This window comes from Lonchura striata, chromosome 4 (assembly GCF_050655825.1).
Source record: "Lonchura striata isolate lonStrDom1 chromosome 4, ASM5065582v1, whole genome shotgun sequence".
Taxonomy (NCBI): domain Eukaryota; kingdom Metazoa; phylum Chordata; class Aves; order Passeriformes; family Estrildidae; genus Lonchura; species Lonchura striata.
In genome coordinates, this window is record NC_140706.1 from 1,330,244 (window position 1) to 1,354,786 (window position 24,543).

The window sequence follows — 24,543 nt, forward strand, 5'->3', positions numbered from 1 at the left end:
CGGGGAGGGGGAGCAGGAAAATTCCCCCCCCCCCCAATAAATTAAAATAGAGCAAGACCCCAAAATGGGGTGGGGGCGCTGAGGAAATCACCGCGAGGTTAATTGTCACTGGTAATTAGTGGGGAGTGCTTAGGGTTAATGCAAAGGGGGAAATGATTGTGGTGAGGGGGTCGTTGCAGGTCCTGGTGGGGGCAATTCTGTAATGGGGGAAATCTGGGAAATAATGGGAAAAGGAGGGGGGGGTCAGGATCATCAAAGGGGGAGGGAAATTATTCCCAGGAGGAAATGAGGGAAGGGGAACATCAATAGGCAGGGAGAAATTATTGGGGGGGGGAAAATCGGTGATTGGGGTGAATTAATGTCAGGTGTGGGGGTAAAACTGTGCCTGGGTGGGGGCAGAGAGGGAAATCACGGAAGGGGGAAATAATTAGGGGATAAATTTGGGTAGGGGAGTCATTGAAAAGGGGGAATTGATTGGGGGAATTCCTGTGGGATGAAATTTTTGCGGGGGGGGGGGGGCGAAGAGAAGGATTGGGGCTTAAATATGGGGGGGAAAGTCGTGAAGGGTTAAATATGGGGGGATCATTACGGGGGAAATATCAGGGATCAAACATCGGGGGAAATGATCGAGGGTTAAGTTTGTGGGGAGCATCACGAGGGGGAGTCAGGGTTAAACATTTGGGGGTGTTGTGGAACGACGAAGGGGTTAAATGGGGGGGATTTTTGCCAGGGCAAAATGATCGAGCGTTAAATATTGGGGGGACAACCAAGGATTAAATACTGGGGGGACAATCCCAGGGAGATCAAATCCTGGGGACGGAGGGGTTTGTGGCAAGGGGGGAACAATCAAGGATTAAATATTGGGGGGACAACCCTGAGAGGATCCCTGGGGGGGGGTTTGTGGGAAAGGGAAAAGGATCAGGGATTAAATATTGGGGGAACAATCCCAGGGGGATCACTGTTGGGGGGGTTTGGCAAAAGGAAAAGGATCAAGGATTAAATATTGGGGGGACAATTCTAGGGGGATCCCCGAGGGGGGTTTGTGGCAAAGGGAAAAGGATCGAGGATTAAATACTGGGGGGACAACCCCGAGAGGGTCTCTGGGTGGGGGGGGCGGTTGTGGGAAGGAAAAGGATCAAGGATTAAATATTGGGGGGACAATCCCAGGGGAATCACTTTGGGGGGGGGGGGTGTGGCAAAGGGAAAAGGATCGAGGATTAAATACTGGGGGAACAATCCCAGGGGGATCACTGAGGAGGGTTTGTGGCAAAGGGAAAAGGATAGAGGATTAAATATTGGGGGGACAACCTCGAGGGAATCCCTGGGGGGGGGTTGTGGGAAGGAAAAGGATCAAGGATTAAATACTGGGGGGACAATCCCAGGGGAATCACTGGGGAGGGTTTTTGGCAAAGGGAAAAGGATCAAGGATTAAATATTGGGGGGACAATCCCAGGGGGATCACTGGGGGGGTTGTGGGAAGGAGAAGGATCAAGGATTAAATATTGGGGGGACAATCCCAGGGGGATCCCTGCGGGGGTTGTAGCAAGGGGAGAACGATCTCGGGTCCAACGCTGGGCACTCAATCCCGGATCCAATATCGGGGAGACCCTCTCCTGGGGGGATCCTCCCGCTGCCAGCAGCGCCTCGCCAAGGGTTAACGCGGGCGGGGGTCCGCGGGGCTGAGCCGCGCTCGTCTCTCCGCAGGCCGGCGGGAGGAGGAGGAGGAGGAGGAGGAGGAGGAGAAGAGGAGGAGAAAGAGCAGCAGCAGCGGGAGGAGGAGGAGGATGAGGCCGAGCGGAGCGGCGTGAGCGAGCCGCGGGCTCCTGGCCAGGGCTCGCACGCTCCAGCGCCGCGTCCCCCGGCCCGGCCCGGCCCCCCCGAGCCGCCGGAGCGCGGGGGGAGCGGCGGCGCTGGCGGCCGGCCCAGCCCCGGCTTCCCCGCCTCTATATAAACACACATTTGACTTTCTTTTGCCTCAAAGCGAACAGTGCAGAGGGGCTTTGCCCAGCAGCCCTGCCTCCCTTTTTTTTTTTTTTTTTTTTCTTTCTTTTTTTTTTTTTTTTTCCTTCCTCCTCCTTCTCTCTCTCTTCTCTTCCTCCTCCTTACAGAAGTCTGGTGAAAAGTCTGGGGCTCCCAAATAAGCGGCGTCGCGAGAGATCTGTATTTATAGGGAGATATTTATATATATATATGTAGAGATAGAGCTATAAACCGAACCGGCTCGCTGCGTGTGTGTAGTTACATATATACAGCTATTTAATTCTTCCATCTCTCCAGCTCGTGGCTGAATTATTTTAAGATTTTTTAAACTTTTTTCTTTTTAATCTCGCTCCTTCCCCCCCCCTTTTTTTTTACCTTTTTTCCCCTCTTTTTCTTCTTTTCCTTTTTACTCCTTCCTTTTTTTCCTCCCTCCTTCTGGCGTGTGTGGCTTTGCCTTGCAAGCGAGCGAGAGCCAGAGCATCTGCAGTTGGACTTTTTGGGGTCTTTTTTTTTTTTTCCGCCACTCCAGGTTTTGCCTTTTTTTTTTCCTTTTTTCTCCTTATTTTTTTGCTTTTTCTCCAATTTTTCCCCCTCCTCATCACCCCCACCCCATTTATTTTTTATTTTTGGGGGCGGTGGGGGACGCGCTGCTTTTCCTTTTTTCCCTCTCCCTTCCCCCGTTTCTCCCCGTGCGCGCGTGGTGCTTTTTCTCCGTGTCACCCCGTCAAGTTTACCCCAAACAAGCCCAAACTTCGCAGCGAGGGGCAGAGCAACCACAGCTTTCCCCCCCTCATCGACACCTAATCTTATTACTTTTTTTTTTTTTTTAATTTTTTTCTTTTTCCTCCTTTCCCCTTCTTTCCCCTCGCCGCTCCCCCAAGCCGCTGGCGCCGAGGGGGGCGAGCCGGGGCGCCCCTCGCCCCAGGACCCCCCAAAGCAGCGCCGAGCGGCCGCTCCGCGCTCGCCGTCCCTCCGCGCGTGTGTGCGGCTGCGAGCGCGGTGCCTGTCAAGGGGCTGTTTCTCTCCCCACCCTCCTCCTCCTCCCTTCTTTCCAAATATGCTTTTTGCAAGTTTTGATCTCGTCTCGGCACTGGCTACCCTCGCCGCGTGCTTGGTGTCACTGACTTTGCTGCTGGCCGTGTCCCAACAGCTGTGGCAGCTCCGCTGGGCTGCCACCCGCGACAAAACCTGCAAGCTACCAATCCCCAAAGGCTCCATGGGATTCCCTTTAATCGGAGAGACCTTCCACTGGCTCCTGCAGGTAAGGAGGATTCCCCGCTCTTCGCTGGAAGCTGGGTTGGGACCGGCGGGTTTTTCTCTCTTTTTTTGGTGGTTTGTTTTTTTTTTTTTTTTTAATCGGTATTTTTTAGGGTGTTTTTAGGGCTTTTCCCCGCCGTATTTTTTTTTTTTTTTCTCCCCCACGTCTTCTTTCCCTTCCGATTGCATCATGCGGCTTCTCGGCGGGCCGGGGAGGGAGAGCCGGAGCCGGGGGAGCGGCGTGGCCGCGGGGGCACCGGGCTCGCCCCGCGCCGGGCTCGGCATCGCCGCTGCGCTGCCCACCCCTTCTCTTCCTCCCCTCCCGAGCCTCGGTTCTTGCCAAAACCTGCGAGCCCCAGCGCCGGAGCCGCGGGCGGAGGCGGCCCGGGTGGGCGCGGGGGCTCCGCCGCTCGTGTCCCGTCCCTTCCCCGCTCCCGGCCCGGCTCCCGCGGCGGGGGAAGCCCGCCGAGGTAATCGGGAGATTAACCCGGGATTAACCTCGCTAAACGCCCAACGGCGGCGGGCGGAGCGGGATCCCCCCGCGCCGCGGGGCGGCTGCCAAAAAAAATCGGGGGGAAAGGGGGAAAAATCCCACGGGAGGCGGCCGGGGGGTGCCCGGCTCCGGGGGGAGCCGCGGGGAGGGCTCGGGGCGCCCCGAGGCTCGCAGCATCCCGGGAGGGAACCCCCGAGGCGAAGCCGCGCACAGGGTTTCCCCCTCTCTCCTCCCAGCAGCAAAAAGTTGGGAAAAAAAATAAAAAAAATTAATTATAGTAATCAAAGGAGGATGCTCCCGCCCTTCGTCGCCGCGGCCGGCGGCGGGGCAGGACAGCCCGGTCCCGGCGGGGACAGCGGCGGCGTCCCCGGTGTCCCCCCGCCACCGCCGGGGAAGCCCCGCCACGGCGGCCTCGCTCCGCCGCCCGGCGCCGAAGGGGTTAACGGCACGCTCTCAATAGGGCTTTATTTTTTAAAGAAATTTATCAGATTTTTACAGGGGGACCAGAAAAGGGTTCTCGCTTTTCCACAGGCTCCGTCCAAACAGAGTCCAGGGCTAAAAATACAAAAATTTTGTATAAATTGGACTCCATTCGCAACTTGCGCCGCATAAAGGTGCTCTTTGTGCTGCCCTGGAAATGGTGTACAAATAACTCTTTATTAATGCCACAAAAAGGACTTTAATTATATTTACGCAGATCAAGAAACAGGGTCACCTGAACATCTGAACCTCACAACCGCGCTTTTGTTTCAAAATAAACACCCGCGCTCCCCGCCCGGCGGCGCGGCCGCGGCGCTCGCAGCCTCTCCCCGCTCGCCAGGGGGGTTTTTTGGGGGGACCCCCCCGCTATCGCTGCGGCTCCGGCCGCCTCTCCGCCGACAACAGCCCCTGGAGCATGTGGGAAAGTTATTAAAGTCCCTGAAATCTGGAGATTTACTTAGGCAAAGCGCTGCCTTCCTCGAGTAAAATCAGCCTGAGCGGGGAGGGAGGGGAGAGAAAAGGGGAAAAAAAAGAGGCAAAAAGCGAGGGGGGGAAAAAGGAGGGAGGGTGTGAAGGAGGGGAAGAAAAAATGGGGGAAATGAGAAAAAATAGGAATATGTTTAAAAGTGACAGGGGAGGTAAGGGGAGAAGCAGAGGGGAGGAGGAGGAGGAAGGGGGGGAAGGAAGGCACCGACCCCCGCCGGGCTGCGGGAAGAGCGGGCGGGCTGGACACGGGGTGACCCCCATCCCTTCCCCCCCAAAACCAAAATTTGTGCCCCAATTCCCACCGCAGGGCTCCTGCTTCCAGTCCTCGCGGCGGGAGAAGTACGGGAACGTGTTCAAGACGCACTTGCTGGGGCGGCCGCTGGTGCGGGTGACGGGCGCGGAGAACGTGCGCAAGATCTTGATGGGGGAGCACCACCTGGTGAGCACCGAGTGGCCGCGGAGCACGCGGATGCTGCTGGGCCCCAACACCGTGGCCAACTCCATCGGCGACATCCACCGCCACAAGAGGAAGGTCCGTGTCCCCGCTTTCCCCCCGTTTTTCCTCCCCCTTTCCATTTTTTACCCCCTCCTTTCCTCGCCCTTTCCTTTTTTCCCCTCCTTTCCTCACCCTTTCCTTTCCCCCCTCGTTTTTCCTCCTCCTTTCCTTTTTCTCCCCCTCCTTTCCTCCCCCTATCCCCTCTTCCCCCCTATTTTTCCTTCTCCCTTCCCTTCCCCCCTCCTTTCCTCCCCTTTTCCCTTTCCCCCCCGTTTTTCCTCCTCCTTTCCCTTTTTCCTCCCCTTTTCCCTTTCCCCCCCGTTTTTCTTCCTCCTTTCCCTTTTTCCTCCTCCTTTCCTTTTTCTCCCCCTCCTTTCCTCCCCCTGTCCCTTTTCCCCCCCATTTTTCCTCCTCCCTTCCCTTTCCCCCCACTCCTTTCCTTCCCTTTTCCCTTTCCCCCCTGTTTTTCCTCCTCCTTTCCTTTTTCTCCCCCTCCTTTCCTCCCCCTGTCCCTTTTTCCCCCCATTTTTCCTTCCCCCTTCCCTTTCCCCCCACTCCTTTCCTCCCCTTTTTCCTCCCCCTTTCCCTTTTTCCTCCCCCTTTCCCTTTTTCCTCCCCCTTTCCTTTTCCCCCCTTCCTTTCCTCGCCCTTTCCTTCCCCCCGCCCCGTTTTTCCTCTCCCTTTCCCTTTTTCCCCTCATTTTTCCTCCCCCTTTCCTTTTTCCCCTCGTTTTTCCTCTCCCTTTCCCTTTTTCCTCCCCCTTCCTTTTCCCCCTCCTTTCCTCGCCCTTTCCTCCCCCCCCTTTTTTTGCCCCCATTTCTTTCATTTTATTCCCTTTTTGCCCCTTTATCCCCTTTCCCCCCCCGATCCCTTGAGGAATTTCGAGGAGGATCGGGATGGGGATGGGGGGGGGGGACACGCGTGTCGCCCCGAGCCCCCCGCGATGGGGACACGCGTGACAGGGGCGGCGGGGAGGGCTCCTAAAAGGGAGATGTGGCACGGGGGGGCTCCCCACGGATTGTCACCCCCCACCCGAACCGCAGGGACACCCCGAGGGGCTTTGGGTGGAGGGGTGGTGCTGAGAACTTCCTGGGATTTCAGGGAATTTGGGATGAGGGTGGGGGTTCCGGGGTGAGGCGGTGGCTGGGGGGGGGCTGAGACCTTTTTGTGTCCCCCTGAGGTGACACCCGCAGGGTAGACAATTTGGGGGTGTTGGGACCCCTTTTTGTGTCACCTTAGAACTTCCAGATCAGCCTGGTTTGGGGTGCTGGGGCCATTTTGTGTCACCCTGAGGTGACACCCCCAGGGCAACAAATTTGGGGGTGCTGGGACCCCTTTTTGTGTCACCTTAGAACTTCCAGATCAGCCTGGTTTGGGGTGCTGGGACCCTTTTGTGTTACCTTAGAACCCCCAGATCAGCCTGGTTTGGGGTGCTGGGACCCTTTTGTGTTACCTTAGAACCTCCAGATCAGCCTGGTTTGGGGTGCTGGGACCATTTTGTGCCACCCTGAAGTGACACCCCCAGGCCAGTCGATTTGGGGGTGCTGGGACCCCTTTTTGTGTCACTTTAGAACCCCCAGATCAGCCTGGTTTGGGGTGCTGGGACCATTTTGTGTCACCTTAGAACCCCCAGATCAGCCTGGTTTGGGGTGCTGGGACCCTTTTGTGCCACCCTGAAGTGACACCCCCAGGCCAGTCGATTTGGGGGTGCAGAGCCCCTTTTGTGTCACCTTGAGGTGACACTCCCAGGGCAGCCGATTTGGGGTGCCAGCCCCTCCAGTTCTGGGGTTTTTCCCCAAAAATGGAGATGTTATTCCAACCAAGGAGGATGGCAATGGGGCTGCCTCCATCCAGGAGGAAAATTGGTTTATTCCCCATCCAGGGCAGGTTTATTCCCTATCCAAGGAAAGTTTAATCCCTATCCTGGGAGGCTTAAGCGGGATCAGATAAACCTCTGGATTATTTTTTGCTCATCTCAAGTGGCCTTTTCTTGCCTGCATAAAACCACGGAATTCCGGCCTTGGGAGCGGGCACAGGGAGTGTGGGTTATGGGGTCATGGAAAAGGGAGGCCTGACCTCTGTGGGATCCTGGTGGGTTTGGGATTGGCACCAGGCTGGGCTGGGCACCCGGTAGAGGTTCCCTCTCTCCTCCACGGCTCTTCCTGGTGTTCTCACTCCTGCATTTTTCCTACTGAGGAAAACCACGTGGCCAACACGAAACTCTGAAGCCCAAAGATTTTGGGATGTTCTCAGTCCTAAAGATCTCCACTGAAACCCAAAGCTTTTGGGATGTTCTCGGTCCTAAAGATCTCCATTGTGCTCCTCAAAACCCTTTTTTGCGTCCTGGTTGGATGTTAGGAAGGAATTGTGTCCTGTCAAAGTAGGGAGGGGATGGAATGGAATTCCCAGATTTGCTGTGGCTGCCCCTGGATCCCTGGCAGTGCCCAAGGCCAGGCTGGGATGGGATTTGGAGCGCCCTGGGATGGTGGGAGCTGTCCTTGGCCGTGACAGGGAGTGGAATTGATGATCTTCAAGGTCCCTTCCAACCCAAGCCATTCCACAATTCCATGATTTTTGGCATCACTTGTGATTCCAAGCCAACAAGGATCCCAGTTCCTAATTTATTCCTATCCTAATTCCTATGTCAGGGGTGGCCAAAAGCCTCCCAAGTTCAGGTATTCCAGCAAAATCCTGTCCCAGGATAACCCTGGCTCCTTCTCTTTGCTGCTCTTTGAGATCCCACAAACTCTTTTCCCGGGATTTGGGACACTGTGGGAGTTCTTTCTTTTTTAAGTTTTCCCTTTCATCAGCTGGAGATTGAGTCCAGCGTGCCCAGCTCTGGAGTTCAGGCGCTTGAGCCTCATTTCTTCACTCCATCTCCCATTAATCGCCGCTTCTGGGAGCCGAGCACCTCCCACCTCACCCACCTTGGGCTGATCCCGATTTAGGGAATCCTCTTCTCCCTAAAACCCATCCCCGAGCTGCACACGGAGATAAGCTGAGCCTGCTCTAATGGGGCTAAAATCGATCTGCTCTTATCAAGATTCCGAGGAGCAGATTAAAGATCCTTCCTTCAGCCGCGGCCTCTTTGGAGCTCCTCAATCCCGTGTTTTTGTTGTTTCACGGCTCCAACCTCGAGCTCTCCCCACCCTGAAACTCGGAGAGCTCTCAGGAGAAAGGATTTGGACCTAGGATGAGCTTAAATCTTAAACCGAGCTCTCAGGAGAAAGGATTTGGACCTAGGATGAGCTTAAATCTTAAACTGAGCTCTCAGGAGAAAGGATTTGGACCTAGGATGAGCTTAAATCTTAAACCGAGCTCTCAGGAGAAAGGATTTGGACCTAGGATGAGCTTAAATCTTAAACCGAGCTCTCAGGAGAAAGGATTTGGACCTAGGATGAGCTTAAATCTTAAACCGAGTCCGAGTTCTTCTCTTGACCCGCCAGGGAACCAAGGAGAGAGCTTGGAAAAGGCAGGATTTTCCATGGAATCCCCCAGATTCCACAGTGCTCTTGAGAGGCTCACTGAGTGATCTGGAGCAGCTGGAAGCTCTGTGGAGAGAGGATTTCCTGGGAAACCTCTCTGGTGGATGATGACCGAGGTTTTCCCCGCATTACGGGGTTTTCTGGTATTCCGTGACCTCTCGGATTCCGGGGTTTTCTTCATCTCTGACCCCGAACCTTCCCTTGTCCCTTCCTAATTCCCTGATCCTGACATGAATTGAGGTGGGATTCCTCACCTGGAGCGGGATTTTGGCCAAAATGAGGAAAAGCAGCTGCCCTTCCACCACCTCTGCTGCCCTTCCAACCATTCGGGATCATCTCCAGCTCTTATCCAAGGCCATAATTCCCCCTCATCTTCCCCAAAGCCCCGGAGCTGTGTTTATTTCCAGCAGCTCCTCTTCCAGCATTCCCTGGCAGGCGATCCGTGCTCTCCAGATTGTCACCGGCATGTGGAGATGAGCTCCAAACCCAACATGTTCTTGCAGGAGGGTTCTGGGATCCCGCCAGGGATCAGCTGCTCGGCGGAGCTTTCCAAGGAATTTCAGCTCCTCGGTGGAATTCCAGGATCAGCGAATTCCCGCTGGAGGAGGCTCGGATGGGACCAGGGATAGGGTGGGATGATCCAGGTTTTGGAGCTCTTCTCTCTTTCCTGTTTCCATGTCCCAGCTGTTTTTCGGGATCTTTATGGATTCGTTATCCCATTCCATATAGACTATCCGGAAGTTTTGATCCCGTTGGTGTTGGTAAAGGATCCTGGGATGCAGGAGGTGCTCAGGAGGATCCCAGTCCTAACCTTATGGAAGCTCTTTGCCTTTTCCCATCCCAAATTTATCAGATTTCCCTTCTAGGAGTTTGCCAAAATTCCTATAAATTCCCTGTTTTGGGAAAAGGACTCTCCAGTTATAGACAGGGAATTGCGGGATGTGGAATCAGCTTGGGGCAGGCACGGGAGGCTGGGAACAGAGAATTCCTGCAGCAGGGAATGCCTTCAACTGCAGATGTCACTGGCACTGAAAATTCCTATAAATTGAGGAAAATGTCCCTGTTTTGGGAAATGAATTCTCGGGTTACAGCGAGGGTTTGGAGTCAGCCTGGAGTAGGGATGAGGGGCAGGATGGAGGGCTGGGAACGGGGCAAATTCCTGCGCCGTGGAATGGCTTCATGGCAGATGTCCCCGATGCTGGCCGTGGCCTCGGGCAGAGCTGGGTGGGCAGAGCAGTTTACAAGGAATCAACAACGGCAGCTCCAAACTCCTCTTCCACTTTTCTGGGATATTTATCCCAGCCAGGCTGTTCCTGCTGCTGGATCACGGAGTTTGTGTTGATGTTGGAGAAGGATCTGGGCCACCCCTGCTGGAGCCGGAGCTCCACAGTGGAATTTTGGTCTGGAATCACCTCCAGGTTCCTCACGGGAGTGACCTCAGTGGCTGAGCAGGGTCTTTGCTCCGGGATTTTTGTGGCGGATCCTTGTCCCTGCCCACCCCATGACGGATGAATGTCATCCCTTGGGATTGGAGCTCCCACTGGAACTCCGTGGGAAGGGTTGGTGGGATCATTCCAGCTCCTGCTCCATGCTCTGGTGGTCTCTCCATCCTGCTCTTGTCCCACCCCGGCTCCTCCCTCCATCCTTGTCCCATCTGATCCCACCTTGTCCTTGTCGACCTCATCAATTCCCATTTCCACCTGGAAAACTCCAGATTTTGGGATCCTCGATTCTGGGGTGAAAGGAGCCATAATGAGGGCAAAACAAACCTGGTCTTAGGGGTCCTGCCTCCTCTGCTTTCATGGGATCCAATTCCAGCGGGAAGCTGGAATTCAGCTCTCCTGTGCCTGCAAGGGATCCCGGTGAAGAAGGAAATGGGAATTGGGAACGACCAGGATGTGGCCTTTAGGGTTTAGGTAAAATCTGAGCAGTGCCCAGGGCCAGGAGGGAGATTCCCAGGATCCACAGGGAAAGGTGGGATCAGACTTTCCTCGGGATCATCTTGGCAGGAGAGCGTCGGACTCGTCTTCCAGCAGAGCCATCCCAAAATAGGCACAGCCAGCTGGGGAAAAAATAAAAAAAAACCCTTAAAAAAAGGCAAAGATGGAATAAAATAAAAGCAATCCATGGGATTGCTGGGGAGACATCCAGAGATTCCAGGAGGGAGCAGCAGGGAGTGGAGCGGGCCCTGGTTTGTCTCAGTGTCCAAAGCTCCATCGCTCATTAACACACCGCAATTAATGCTCTGCCTCCGAGGCACGCAAGTGTTGAGCTCATTAGCACCGAGAGGAAAGGTCCGAGGCTTTCATATCGTTTGCGAGGGGATTAAGAGCACAAAAGGGGCCATAAATTTACAGCCAAATATAAACCAGCTGCCGGGGGGAGGGAAGGATCAGGATCGGGATGCGGGAGAGGGCTGGAGGAGGAAGGAGGGATGGGAAGTGGAAGGAATGGATCTTTTCCTACAAAAAAATCTGGACTGAGGTTGTTGTGAGGGGCCTTTTTTTTTTTTTTTTTTTTAGGGTTTTTAGGATTTTATTTTTCATGTCTGTCCAACCCTCCAGCCTGTTCCGTGTGCTCGTGGTGGAAAAGAAACCATTCCAAATCCATTGGAGCTAGCTCCCGAAATTGTATCAAACAGGCTGAATTCCAGCTGCCACCAGCTCCAGCCCCTTCTCCATGCCCAGGGAGCCTGAATCCATGGGCAAAAGCCTCTGGAGTGGGGAAAATCTTCCATGGATGGAGGATGGCTCCTGTTCCCATTCCGGGGGAAGAATTCCTGGGCTGGGTTGTCTCCTTGACAAGCAGTGCTGCCATCTCCAGGGGTGTAAATCCAGAGTAATTTCAATTACTTTAATCAGTTTTAATCCAGGGGATTAAAAAAAATTTACCACTTTTAATCCAAAGGATTAAAAAAAAAAAAAAAGCCAAATGGAGGAGCTCGTGGCTGAAACCCAAATTTGGGGGGATTTCACGGTGCCTTCCAGCCCAAAACTCCCCGCCAGCTCCGGGCCCGCTGTGTTAGCGGAGCAGGATTGCGGCTGTGGGATACCCTGGGAGCTGGACATCCCCAAAATTGGCTTTTCCACCTTCCTGTGCCATCCAGGGTGGGAGTTTTTGCTTGTCCTGGAGGCACAGAGCAGGTGAAGCCCCTCCTTGGGCAGCAACTGGGTGGAACTGCAACCCAGGCTCCACTTCCAGAGGGATGGGGAGCTGATCCCAGGGATGTGAGGGACCAGGAGCGAATCCCAGGGATGTCAGGCAGTCAAGATCCATCCTGCACCATTGTTTTTCCCATCCATCCTCCTCCATCCTCCCAAGCAGCTCAAGGAACCTCCTCAGTTGTGGTTTGTGACATTGCACTTATCCCTCTGGTGGTAACGGAGCTCTCCGTCACTTCCCAGGTGGGATTTTTCCCATGGAATCTCCCTCAGCTGCTGGTTCTCCAGCTTCCTTCTCCTTGTAGGGTGGCCTTAAGTTGGGATCACCTTGTGGGGTCACCTCAGCCCCTGTCACCTCCCTGGAGGAGCTTTAATCCTCACCTGGTCTGCAGAAGCTCCTCAGGTGTTCACTCATTCCATGGAGATCTTGCAATCCTCGGGATTTCCTTGGAGGAATCCCTTTTCCAAGATTTTTTTCCCTTATTCCTGCCACCGTGCATGTTCTGGAAGGGGTTTTTATTCCTTCAGGATGAAATAGCTGCACCATGGATTGGGAATTTCCCACTCATCCCCTTCTGAGCGTGGCCACCTCTCGCTCTGCGCTGTTCCCAGTTCCTGGAGTTCTTGGCAGGACTAAGGACTGGTTTATTTTTAAGTCTGGCTTTGTCTCTTGGAGAATCCCTGCTCTAAATCCACAGGGATCCTTCCCTTTTGTCCTCTCTCCATGCTCCAGGGAAACACATCGGCTCAGTAAAAACTGGGATTTTCCTCCTAATATTTCACTTCCACCAGTTCCCTGTGGAAGCTGTTCTCCTCCTCCTCGTCTCCCGGGAATTCTTCACGCTCACACCACAGGCAGAGATCCATCCCCAGTCGGGATAGCCCATCCCAGGGGTTGGAATTTTAGGTCTCTTCCAACCCAAACCGTTCCAGCATTCCCTGAGCAATGAGAGCTCCGACCGTGCCTGCTGGGTTTGTGGGATTCTCCTTCCCCACGGCTCCATCCACAGGGATCCCAGCAGGATCCCGGCTGGCTGATCCCACCTTCCTGATCCCTTTTCTCTGGAACAACTCCCGTTTCTTTCCCGCGACATCCATGGACGTGGGATCGTTCTCCCTCCTTGAGGAGCATAAGGTGAATTTTATTCTCCTCTTTCTCCATAAATAAAAAGGGAGAGGACGCTTGGAGCAGCATTACAAAGCTGATGAATCCCAGTGTTTTTCGGTATCCCCATAAATTTGGGCGAGAAGGTGAAATTTCTTGATGGAATTTTGCTGGGGATGGAATTTTTGGGAGACTGAGGCAGTTTTGCAGAGGGGCTGCTGGGGCAGGTCCTGCTTGGTCCTGGCTCTCCCCCACAGCCCCATTTAACAACTCAGCCTTGAAAATTGGGGATTTAAAGCAGGGCCTTAAAGGGTTTGGGGTCAAAATCCTCCCATGCCATGTGGGGGATTTGTAGGAAAGATTCTTGAACATGGAGATTTTTGAGCTGTGGGGAAATGCAGATCTTGGGCTTAATTTTATTCCGAATCTGACTGGAAATGCTGGAGTTTCTCATAATATTTTTTTTTTTAAACACGGAAAAATCACAGGTAGGGACAACCCTTGAAGGTGCATCATGACATGATGCAAGGATCTGAAATGATCCTTCCATTTTTTCCCAGCAGATTCTTTTGGGGAAGCATTCGAATTTCTGTTCAAGAGCCTTTGGCAAAGGCACATCATTCCTTCCAGCCTGGAGGCTCCAGCTCCTGTTCCCAGACTCCAGTTGGAGGCTGGAGCGTTGACGAGAGCCTGGATCCCTCCAGGATGGAGCCTTCCACGTGCCTCATTTTCCAGAGGAAAAAGGGGACAAAAGGAATCGGTTCTTTGCTGTGTGCAAAGGCTGAACATTTTATAAGCACAGTGTCTGGGCAGGAATAGGGTTTTTTTTGAATTTTCTCTCCTTTTGCGGTGCCTTTCCAACATTTTTTGCTGTGTTTTCCCTTTGTTCATGCTCCCAGTACCATGACGGCCTCTTGCCCATGAACCACCTCCAAAAATATCCCGGTTTCCAAGCCCGCTGGAGCATGGGAATGGGCTCTGGGGAGGGGCAGACATCCAGGATAATGTGGTGATGGGACGGGGCTGGGACAAACACAGCCTGGTCTCTGGAAATGTGGGAAGAATTAGGACAAATCCAGGTTGAGATGTTACTTTGGATGTTTCCCGACGTCTCCTGTCGGCCAAACCTCCGGCAGGTGCCAAATTGGTTCCTGAAAACATTTCCAGGCTCATCCCGCCTCACTTTGGTCGGGCCAGCGGCTCTAGGCTGGATGGGATGCAGGTGGCTGATCCCAAAATTTCAGTTTTCCTCCTGGAGGGGGGGAATGGAAAGCTCCGTTCCCTCTTTGGGGAGGACGTGCCAGGTGGGAGCGAGAGGCCTGCAAACCAGGGATGGCAAAAGGCAGGGATTGGTGCTGGTGCTTGGAGTGGGAAGGAGAAACCCCAGAAAACGTGGTTCCCCACACCCAGACCATGTGTGGGATCCCTGCTGGAGCTCACAGAATTCCCTCAAATTCCCTCTCCTTGGCCGTGGACTAAGGATGGGGCTGGGGCGTTCTCCAGCTGGGATTGAGGGCACTTTGCTGTCACGCGAAGCTGCAGCTGAGGCACTGGGAAGGCATTTTCTGCCTTTGGAAATCCATAAATCCTTAAATATCCTTTTTCCGTGAGGGGGGAGCGGGAAAGTTCCAGCCGGGCTCACTGGGTGGTGGGGTCTCAGTCGGTGTGGGTGTATGGTGGAAATGAGCGCCCTTGGATGGAGCAAATTCCCAGATTTGGCTCTTTTGGGACATACCCCAACGTGGAAAAACTCTTTCCAGCGTCCCCAAAAAATCCCGGCCCTGCTGTGAGTCCTCATGGCTGGCTGCCACCGCAGCCGGGCTGTGGCATCTCAGGGTTAACAAAGCTGAGCTTAGAGACGATTTTGCCTCTGGGCAGCTCTGGGACAACTTCTCCTTGCCCCGATTCTCCTCGGTTTTCCTGGACGCGCTCCTGGAGCGGCCGAGGCGCTCGGCTCCACTTCACTAGAGGGCGCAGGAATTTTAGGCTAGGAACGCGCCGGGGCTCGTCGGGGAAAGTTGGCTGCCTTCTCCTCCTTTTTAATCAACTGGAAAGATGCAGGGTTGAACTGGAGGTGACTGGAAGGGGATCCAGACTTGTGTCTGGCCGGGAAGGATCTGCTGACATGTGGGATTAGGCGGTGCGAGCGGCGGCCGGGACGGAGCAGCGCGGCCGGGCTCGGGCCGTGCTTGGGAGCTCCGGGGAGCAGCCGGCTGGAGGAGCCTCCTGGCACGAGGAGAGCTCCCAAAATTGCAGGGAAAGGACAAAATCCCCCTCAGCCCCCAGCGCTTAACCTCGCCCTTGTCAGGTTTGTGCTGACCCCGGAGGGAGGGGTTCGGTTTTCTCTTCCAAAGGATCCCCCCTTCTGTTCACACCAAGCCTTAGGACAGGATCTTTCCTCTTGGGAGCCTGGCTTGATCCGGGGGTGTGGATCCAGCCCCCCGCACCGCGGCAGCTGTTTTGGGACCAGAGGCACATCTGGGGCTGTCCTTTCTTCAGGGAGCACAGGGGGTGCCCAGGTGCTTCTCCTGTGGGAGATGCTGGGGTAGGACGAGGCCAGGAGTCCCCAAAGGCCACCTCCAGTGGGGTGGTGGCTCCCAGCAGGGATGTAGACCCGGTGCTCCTACAGCAGAGCTGTTCCCTCCTTGGTCCTGCTTCCAGCAGGGAAACTGAGGCATGGGAAATGCTTTGGGACATTGACCAGGAGCCTCTATCCTTATCCCAAGCTCCTCAGCATGGATGCAGGGCAGGTGAGAGCTGGATGGGGACACAGCAATGTCCCTTCACCCGGGTGGGTCTTGTCCCATCCCTGTGGAAGAGCTCATGGATCCTGGCTCTGCGTCAAACCCGGTGTCCTGCTCATGGACAAAGGAAACGTCCCTTCCCACTCCCTTCCCACCTTCCCCACTCCTTCTCCACCTTCCCCATTCCCTTCCCACTTCCCCCACTCCTTCTCCACCTTCCCCACTCCCTTCCCACCTTCCCCACCCCTTCTCCACCTTCCCCACTCCCTTCCCACCTTCCCCACTCCCTTCCCACCTTCCCCACTCCTTCTCCACTTTCCCCACTCCCTTGTCACCTTCCCCACTCCTTCTCCACCTTCCCCACTCCTTCTCCACCTTCCCCACTCCTTCTCCACCTTCCCCATTCCCTTCCCACTTTCCCCATTCCCTTCCCACCTTCCCCATTCTCTTCCCACCTTCCCCATTCTCTTCCCACCTTCCCCACTCCCTCGTCACCTTCCCCATTCCCTTCCCACTTTCCCCATTCCCTTCTCCACCTTCCCCACTCCTTCTCCACTTTCCCCATTCCCTTCTCCACCTTCCCCACTCCCTTCCCACCTTCGCCATTCCCTTCCCACCTTCCCCATTCCCTTCCCACCTTCCCCATTCCCTTCCCACCTTCGCCATTCCCTTCCCACCTTCCCCACTCCTTCTCCACCTTCCCCACTCCCTTCCCACCTTCCCCACTCCTTCTCCACCTTCTCTATTCCCTTCCCACCTTCACCACTCCCTTCCCACCTTCCTCACTCCCTTCCCACCTTCCCCACTCCTTCTCCACCTTCCCCACTCCTTCTCCACCTTCCCCACTCCTTCTCCACCTTCTCTATTCCCTTCCCACCTTCCCCACTTCCTCCCCCCCTTCCCCACGCAGCCGAGGGTCTCGGCTTTACCCCCTCCAGCTTTTCCAGCTGCTTTTTTCCAGCAGAAAAAGCCTGAACGCCGCTGCCCTTGCCGGCTCTGGATGCAGGCAGGAGGCGGCCGCCGCCGCCCCGTCCCGCGCTCTCGCTGCCTGCTGCTCATTCATTCATTCATTGATTCCTCCTCTCATTCATTCATGCCTCGGCTCCGTGCGGCCATCCAGGGATGGCTCCCTGTCCCCAGGCTCGGATTCCCTTCCCTGTGCATCCTGCCCTCCCGGGATTCCCGCGGGCGGCTCCGGGTTTTTACCGGGGGCTCAACCCGGGGCGCCGTGAAGCGGCTCTCGCGGAGGCTCCGGAGCCTCCTGCCCGGAGCTGCGAGGGGACAGAGGTGTTTTTTCACCAAACAAACTCCCAGGGAACGCCGGGCATTAGCAACGAGGGGTCGCAGCCAGGAAAATATTACCTTTCCCTTGGAGTGCTGACTGCGGAGGAAATTCTCACATTTACAGCTCCGGCGAGCCCGGCGCTCATGGAAAAGAGGGGGCGGCTTTGATTTCGCTCCTCTCCCGGTGGGTTGATAACTTGGCAGCCCCCCCACCTCGCCTCCATTCCCGCCGGGAAGCGGCCACCGGTGGAGGCTCCGGCGCGCAGCTCCCTCCTTGGAATCCTGCTTTAATTGGATTTTCCTGGAGGCCTGCGGTGCGTGTGCGTCCTGCCCCGTGCGTGTGTGTAGGTTAATAAAAAATAAACAAACAGCGCTTTCCCCCCTTGCTCGGGGAGGGATGCGGCGGGAATGCCGAATGAAAGCGCTGCTGTGCCGGGAAGGGACATTCCTGGCATTGCTGAGCTCCTCCAGCGGGCCCGGGCCCAAATTGGAGGAAAAAAATTGGAGTAAGGAGCCGTTAGCGTGGGGGACCTGGGGAGGCCCAGTCCTGCTCACTGTTTACTCGCAGAGCTTAAATTAACGCTGGCTGCTGACATCAGGAATTTTTTTTTCCCCTGGTTTCCCAAGGAAATGAGCCGAGGGCGATCGCGGCCTCTGCGTACGTGCAGCGGCTCTTCCCTGCTTGAACCCCTGTCGGAGTTCAGCCAGATTCCACAGAGATCCTAAAGGCTCCAAAATAATTATTTTGCTTCGTTTTGCATCCATGAAAAAAAAAAAAAAAAGGAAAAAAACAAAACAAAAACAAACCAAAGGTGGTGGAGAGGTGGGAGGAATTGTCCGTGCTTCCCGTCGGGAGAGCTGCGTTTTCCCATTGTGTCTGTGTGGGACGCTGGAGAATCCCCGCGGAAAAGGTGCATAAGTGACACCCAAACCACGGGACGAACAGAGCTGGGATCCTTTGGAGACGGAAAGCCGGCTCCTGCCACACCTGGGATGAAGGAATTCCTCCCATCCCTGGTTTGCTCCGTTATTCTCTGTCACTTGCGATGGTCGTGGTGGGAATCTCGGGGAGGAGCTGGCATTTCTGGCAGCTTTTTAGGAACTGGATGAAGAGTTTGGAAAGGCAACAACTCCCCGGAGGACACCTTGGAGAAGACCAGAGGCGTTGTGGCTGTGGACAAACCCCTCCTCGCTGTTTTCCGTAGGTTTTCTCCAAGATTTTCAGCCACGAGGCTCTGGAGAGTTATCTCCCCAAGATCCAGCTGGTGATCAAGGACACCCTGCGGGCCTGGAGCAGCAACACGGAGCCCATCAACGTGTACCACGAGGCGCAGAAGCTGACGTTCCGCATGGCCATCCGCGTCCTGCTGGGCTTCCGCATCCCCGACGAGGAGCTCGGCCGCCTCTTCGAGGTCTACCAGCAGTTCGTGGAGAACGTCTTCTCCTTGCCCGTGGATCTGCCCTTCAGCGGCTACAGGAGGGTGAGATTTGGGCCGGGTTCTCTACGCTGATAACGCCAATTAATTAATGGGTGGTGATTAATCCACGCCTTTCCTCGTTCTCGGTGGGGTTTCTCACCCTCCTGACCTCAAGGAGTCCATTTTGGGCCACAGTTCCTGATCTAGTGGAGAAGGCAGAGGAAAATGTGTTCCTTGGTGGTTGGAGTGGTTTGACAACAGGAAATAGTCAGGACTTGCCCAGATTTAATTCATATTTTCCCTCATTTGGCAATTTGCCTGTATTTTTTGAGTTCGTGGGACCCTTCTCCTTTTAATACCCTCTTGTCCTCAGAGCGAAACAGGTCCTTGTAATTCCGGGATTTAAAACAGATCCCTGTAATTCCCAAAACTAAAACAGGTCCTTCTAATTCCTGGAGTATTCCAAGCATTTTTTTTTTTTTTAATGAATGGTGCAAAATGAAAACATAACAAAAAATAGACATAAAATAATTTCTTTTCCCCCATGGGCAATTTTGAAAACACAACTCAACATACAGGGGTTCAAAATTTATTTTTGCGATATCCCTGCATTTTATTTTTTTTTTAAATTGCTATTTGCCCATGGGAACGATTCCATCCCCTCAGAGCCCGGAGTCATTCCCAGCAGCAGGTTAGCCTCGAGCAGCTGCACTCCCGTAGGAATTGCTTTACTGGGACCAGGTGATCAAATTGCTGGGGAAGAGGATTCTTTGGGATGAATGGGCTTTCCTTTGAGGGACGATTTTCCCAGGGATTTCCATACATCCCAGGAGGAGCCGGGGGCTGTGAACCGGTGCCGGACAGGGGCTCCCAGCCCAGACCCGTCATTTACACCTAGGTGTTGATTACTCCGCCTGTGATCTCCCCCACCCCGGCTTTACTCCTCCTGCCCAGGGGACACCTCCAGCATCTTCACACCCTCCTTTGAGCCTCTGCTTTTATGGCTTGGACCTGTCCTGGGCACGTCTGCAGCTCCTGGGATGGGCAAGGTGCTGCTGGTGGCGTGGTCTGAGCGATTCCTGCTCCACAGGGAATCCGGGCCCGGGAGACGCTGCAGAAGGGGCTGGAAAAAGCCATCCAGGAGAAGCTGCAGAACACGCAGGGCAAGGACTACGCCGACGCCCTGGACATCCTGATAGAGAGCGGGAAGGAGCACGGCAAGGAGCTGACCATGCAGGAGCTGAAGGTAAAGCTCTTCCCCGGGGTCACCTTGGGATTGTTCTGCTCAAGGACTTCCGGAAGGGAAAAGTGAGGGATGCTCCAGGGAGGAGTTGTTGGGGTGGACCTGAGAGTTGGGGGACCGTGATGTGTTGGTGGATCCAAACCAGTTGCTTTATTCATTCGCTGGTTGTGCCCAGCCCTTTCTACGAAGCGTTCCATGGCATCATTAAGCTTGGAAAAGGCCTCCAAGATCATCAAGGCCAGCCTCCATCCCCACCAAACCGTACCACAACACTCCACATCCACTCGGTTTTTGAACGTTTTCAGGGATGGTGGCTCCATCACCGTCCCAGGCAGCCTCTTCCAACGCTTTGCTGTTCTTGCAGGAAAGACATTTTTCCTGATCCCCAACCTGAACCGCCCTGGTCACAGCAGAAGCCTTGGTCAGCTGCCTCCCTTGACCTTTCCACTTCTCCTGGTGCCTGCTTTGCAGGCCCTCAGCAGGTTCTTATCTGCAGCTGGGTCACGGCATGCCAGGAGCCATCTCCTGGGCTTTTTGTCTGATCCTCAGAGCTTCTGTGTGAAGCTCGTCGCGGTGGCTGTCCAAGGAGTGACCTTCCAGTTAAACGTGACCAGGCTGTGGCTGCCCCATCCCTGGAGGTGTCCAAGACCATTAACAACGGACACAAGCTCTGCCCAGATTTCCCTCATCCATCCTGGTGGGTGGGAAATCACCCAGGAGAATCCACCTCCCTTTGGAGGCCACATTCCATTTTTCCCTCTCTCAGCTTTGCGATGTGATCCTTCCTCAGGTCACTTTGCATCTTAAACCTTTGGAACGGCTGTTTTTTGGGGGAGAATCTGTGGCTGCTCCATCCCTGGGAGCATCCAAGGCCAGGCTGGACAGGGCTTGGAGCACCTTGGGACGGCGGGATGTGTTCCTGGGGTTGGCGATCCTTAACTTCCATCCAACCCAAACCATCCCACGGTCCTGAGGCCAGGCTGGAAAGCTTTTTGGGGAGAAGAGCACCCTGTGGCACCTTGACGTGCTGAGGTTGGTGGCTCCTCTGCCCCACCCCTGTGTCTCACCCTGGCTCTTTTCCTGCCCCCCAGGACGGCACCCTGGAGCTCATCTTCGCCGCCTACGCCACCACGGCCAGCGCCAGCACCTCCCTGATCATGCAGCTCCTCAAACACCCGCGGGTGCTGGAGAAGCTGCGGGAGGAGCTGCGGAGCAAAGGGATCCTCCACAACGGCTGCATCTGCGAGGGCTCCCTGCGCCTGGACAACATCAACGGCCTCCAGTACCTGGACTGCGTCATCAAGGAGGTTCTCCGGCTCTTCACCCCCATCTCCGGGGGCTACCGGACGGTGCTGCAGACCTTCGAGCTGGACGTGAGTAGTGCTGCACCCCGAGCTCCCCAGAACAGCCCAGTTTGCTTGAAAAGAGACCTCTGAGGGGACAAAATGAAGCCCCGCCTAATTAAGTCCTTGTCCCAGTGGTGGGATAAAGGGACGCAGCCTTAAGCTGCACCAGGGGAAGTTTAGGCTGGATATTAGGGAAAAAATTCTTCCCAGAAAAAGTGGCTGGGCATTGGAATGGGGTGAGGTGGTGGAGTCACCATCCCTGGAGGGGTTTAAGCCGGGATGTGGCACTCGGTGCCACGGTTTAGTGGATGAGGTGGTGTTAGCTCACAGCTTGGACTCGATGATCTCAAAGGCTTTTCCAGCCTAATTAATCCTGTGATTCTGGCAATGGGATTTGCTCCAGATCCAGCAGCGATGGGATGCGGAGCAAGGGATGCGTGAAGCTGTCAAAGAGCAGACGGGTGTGATGCTTCAAAGCCCAGCTCGTGACAGCGACGCCAAATTCTGAGCTGGGGTGTGACAGGGGAAAGGTTTACGGCAAAGGGCATCTCCGGGCTGCCGGATGACAGGCGGATTAGTCACCGCCATGGCTGGAATTTCCTCCCAGCAAAACAAAATCTCGGGAGCTGCCTTGTCACTGTAAATCCTCCTAATGCAGTGGTTTGAGTCAGAGACCTTTTAAAGTGCTCAGGGGATGATAAATCCACCCCATTTCTCATCGCCCAGGCCCCGGCGTGGGTGTTGGGTGTGTGGTGCTGACAGGCGGCGGGGTGTGGGATGCTGAGGGATGCTGAGGGATCCTCTGGGATGCTCTGGGAAGGGCTGGCTGATGTGTGGGGCACGGCACGGGAGAAGCTGCTTCCCCCGTTCGGCACCACGGGGCTCCTGGTAGGCAGCTCCTGCCAGTGACCACAAAGCAAATAAACGGATCGATCATCCCACGAATCCTTGGGACAGAGGGAGGAATAAAGCCAGGATTTGCATCTCTTTGTGCTATGCTGTCTGGCTTTCCTTTAAATCTGCATCACACTTGAGGGATAAACCTGAAAGAAATGGGAATAAGCAGGGAAAAATGGGAGGGTGCCGTGGCCTGGCCCAAATTGCCCAGGGATTGTGGATGCTGCATCCCTGGAAGTGTCCAAGCTTGGATGGGGCTTGGAGCACCCTGGGGCAATGGAAGGTGTCCCTGCCCGTGGAGGGAGGTGTGACAGGATCAGTTAAAGATCCCTCCCAAGCCAAACCATTCCATCATTCCATGGAAACAAAATTCCTTTACCTCGTCCCCCTGCTCCCTCTCCAGCAGGACTGACCTCCTCTGCTCTCCTCTCCGCCCCTTCCTGCCTCTCCGCAGGGTTTCCAAATCCCCAAGGGCTGGAGCGTGATGTACAGCATCCGGGACACCCACGACACCGCCCCCGTCTTCAAGGACGTGGACGTCTTCGACCCTGACCGCTTCGGGCAGGGCCGGAGCGAAGACAAGGACGGCAGGTTCCACTACCTCCCCTTCGGAGGAGGCGTACGGACCTGTCTGGGGAAGCACCTGGCCAAGCTTTTCCTCAAGGCTCTGGCCATCGAGCTGGCCAGCACCAGCCGCTTCGAGCTGGCCACCAGGACTTTCCCCAAAATCACGCTGGTGCCCGTGGTCCACCCGGTTGACGGACTCAAGGTCAAATTCTTCGGACTGGATTCCAACCAGAACGAGATCCTGACGGGCACAGATGCCATGCTGGGGGCCACCGTGTAGAGCCCGCGCCGGTGGCACCAGGGACGGGCGGCCGGGGGATGCAGGGGTGGGGTGGGGGCGAGGGGATGGACAGGAGGGGAGGAGAGAGGGATGAGGAGCTCTCCACGGCGCTCACCTCCGGATCGGGACTGCTTTTCCAGCAGGGAAGCTGCCAAAAGCATTTTGCTCTTCCCGTGGAGAAGGTCGGGGCGGCGGCGCCTTGTTTCATCGGGAAGGAGGAAGATATGCAAAAGCCGAGTCGAGCTGGGATGGCTGACCATACACAGTATCTAATTATTATAAATATATATATATAAATATCTATAAAACACTTCTGCTGCCAGGAGGAGAAGGCCCGACTGCGGGAAAGGCTTGGGAATCAGCCAAGGATCTGAGGTCTGGTGTCCCGGGGCAGCTCTGGGGTGACCTCTGACCTTTTGTTTTTAACAGTGTTAAATTAGCTGGTGATAACAGTGTTTTTATGTTTTTCGAGGTGGTTTTTTTTTTTTTTTTTGGTTGTTTTGTTTTTTTTGTTTCATTTGTTTGGTTGTATTGTTTATTCCGGGGCGTTGGAGCCTTTCCTTGGCCGGGGGGAGACAACGCTGCCCATCCCCAGCCCCTCTCCCGCTGGCGCCGGGGCAGGCTGGGGAGGAGGAGGAGGAGGAGGAGGAGGAGGGGTCGTTTTGCTTCCCAAAAAACCCCTCCTGTGGTGTCTTGCCCAGGGCTCATCCCCGAGGCCCCCAAGGGAAAGGCAGATTTGCATTTTCCAAGATGTTTTGGCGCTCTGGGGAGGGGGATGCCCTTTTTTTCCCCTCTCGTTGAGTTTTCCTGCTGCTGCTACACGGCCCGTGAGCACCCCCTCCTCTGCAGCCCCCCGCCAGCCCTGGGCACACGCACCCGGCTCTGGGGACATTTGGGTGCCTGTGTTGTCCCCTCAAGGTGCTGGCACCAGCCCCTGACCCCAGCACGGCTCTGGGGGCGCCGGGGCTGCTCCTGCCAGGGGCATTTGCATTAAAGGTGATCTCTCGAATTAAGCCGCCGCACGCATTTGTTTGTCTCGTGTTTGGGGTTTTTTTTGGCAACGGGAGAGCTCAGCAGGAAGGAGAAGGCTCCGTGTCATCTTCCACCCCGCATCCCAGGAGAATTCCAGAGCCTCCCCAGCACAAGCCAGCAGCCACCGAGAGGTATCTTTGCCTTCCATTTGCTGGGGGGGTTATTTTATTTTGGTTTTCTGCATGCAGGAGGCTTTTAGGTTGAGTTGGAGATTTGGGGGGCTGCGTGTGGAGGGTGTGGAGCAAAAGCTCCCCGAGCACATGGGCAGGTGTTGGGCTCCAACCAGAGCCAAACGCCAGCTTGGGAGATCCCTCCATGACTTGGGGCAGCTCTTCCAGCCCACCCAGCCCCACTCCTGTCCCATCCCAACCCTCCGAGGTGGAACAGACGACACGAGGAGGCCGAGAGCGGTGACGGGCACCGATCCCGCGCCGGCGGGGCAGCTTGGCTGTCAGCTCCGCAGGGGTCCGGAGAGGTTTGGGGGCTTGGAACAGGGAAGGAGAAGGGGCAGGCGTGGCTCACCAGGTGGCTTTGCAGGTTGTGCCTTTGCCTCTTTGGCAAGAGGTGCCTCTTGGGAAGGCGGTGGGAAGTGTGAAGCGAGCGGAGGCGAGGCCGCCTTGGCCGGCGCGCGCTGGCGGGGGCAAGGAGCAGGGAGGCAGGTTTGGAGCCAAGGGAAGCACGTGAGGTTGGAATGCCGTCAGCCAAGCTGCCAAAAATCCCCCCCCGGAGCATCCCAGGGCATGGTGGTCCCTCCCACGGGGGTGCACAGCTTGATTTAAGCTGGAATGG

At 55.5% G+C, this 24,543-nt stretch overlaps 1 protein-coding gene across 1 annotated transcript; it reads left to right on the forward strand.

Annotated features, from left to right (window-relative positions):
- Positions 1 to 2,104: 2,104 nt before the first annotated feature.
- On the forward strand, positions 2,105 to 22,861 carry CYP26B1 (cytochrome P450 family 26 subfamily B member 1). The gene is made up of 6 exons (XM_077782560.2): positions 2,105 to 3,241; positions 5,004 to 5,228; positions 18,177 to 18,452; positions 19,480 to 19,635; positions 20,724 to 21,005; positions 22,330 to 22,861. The coding sequence occupies exons 1-6, from the start codon at positions 3,038 to 3,040 to the stop codon at positions 22,720 to 22,722; spliced, it is 1,536 nt and encodes a 511-aa protein (XP_077638686.1). The 5' UTR covers positions 2,105 to 3,037; the 3' UTR covers positions 22,723 to 22,861.
- Positions 22,862 to 24,543: the final 1,682 nt, after the last annotated feature.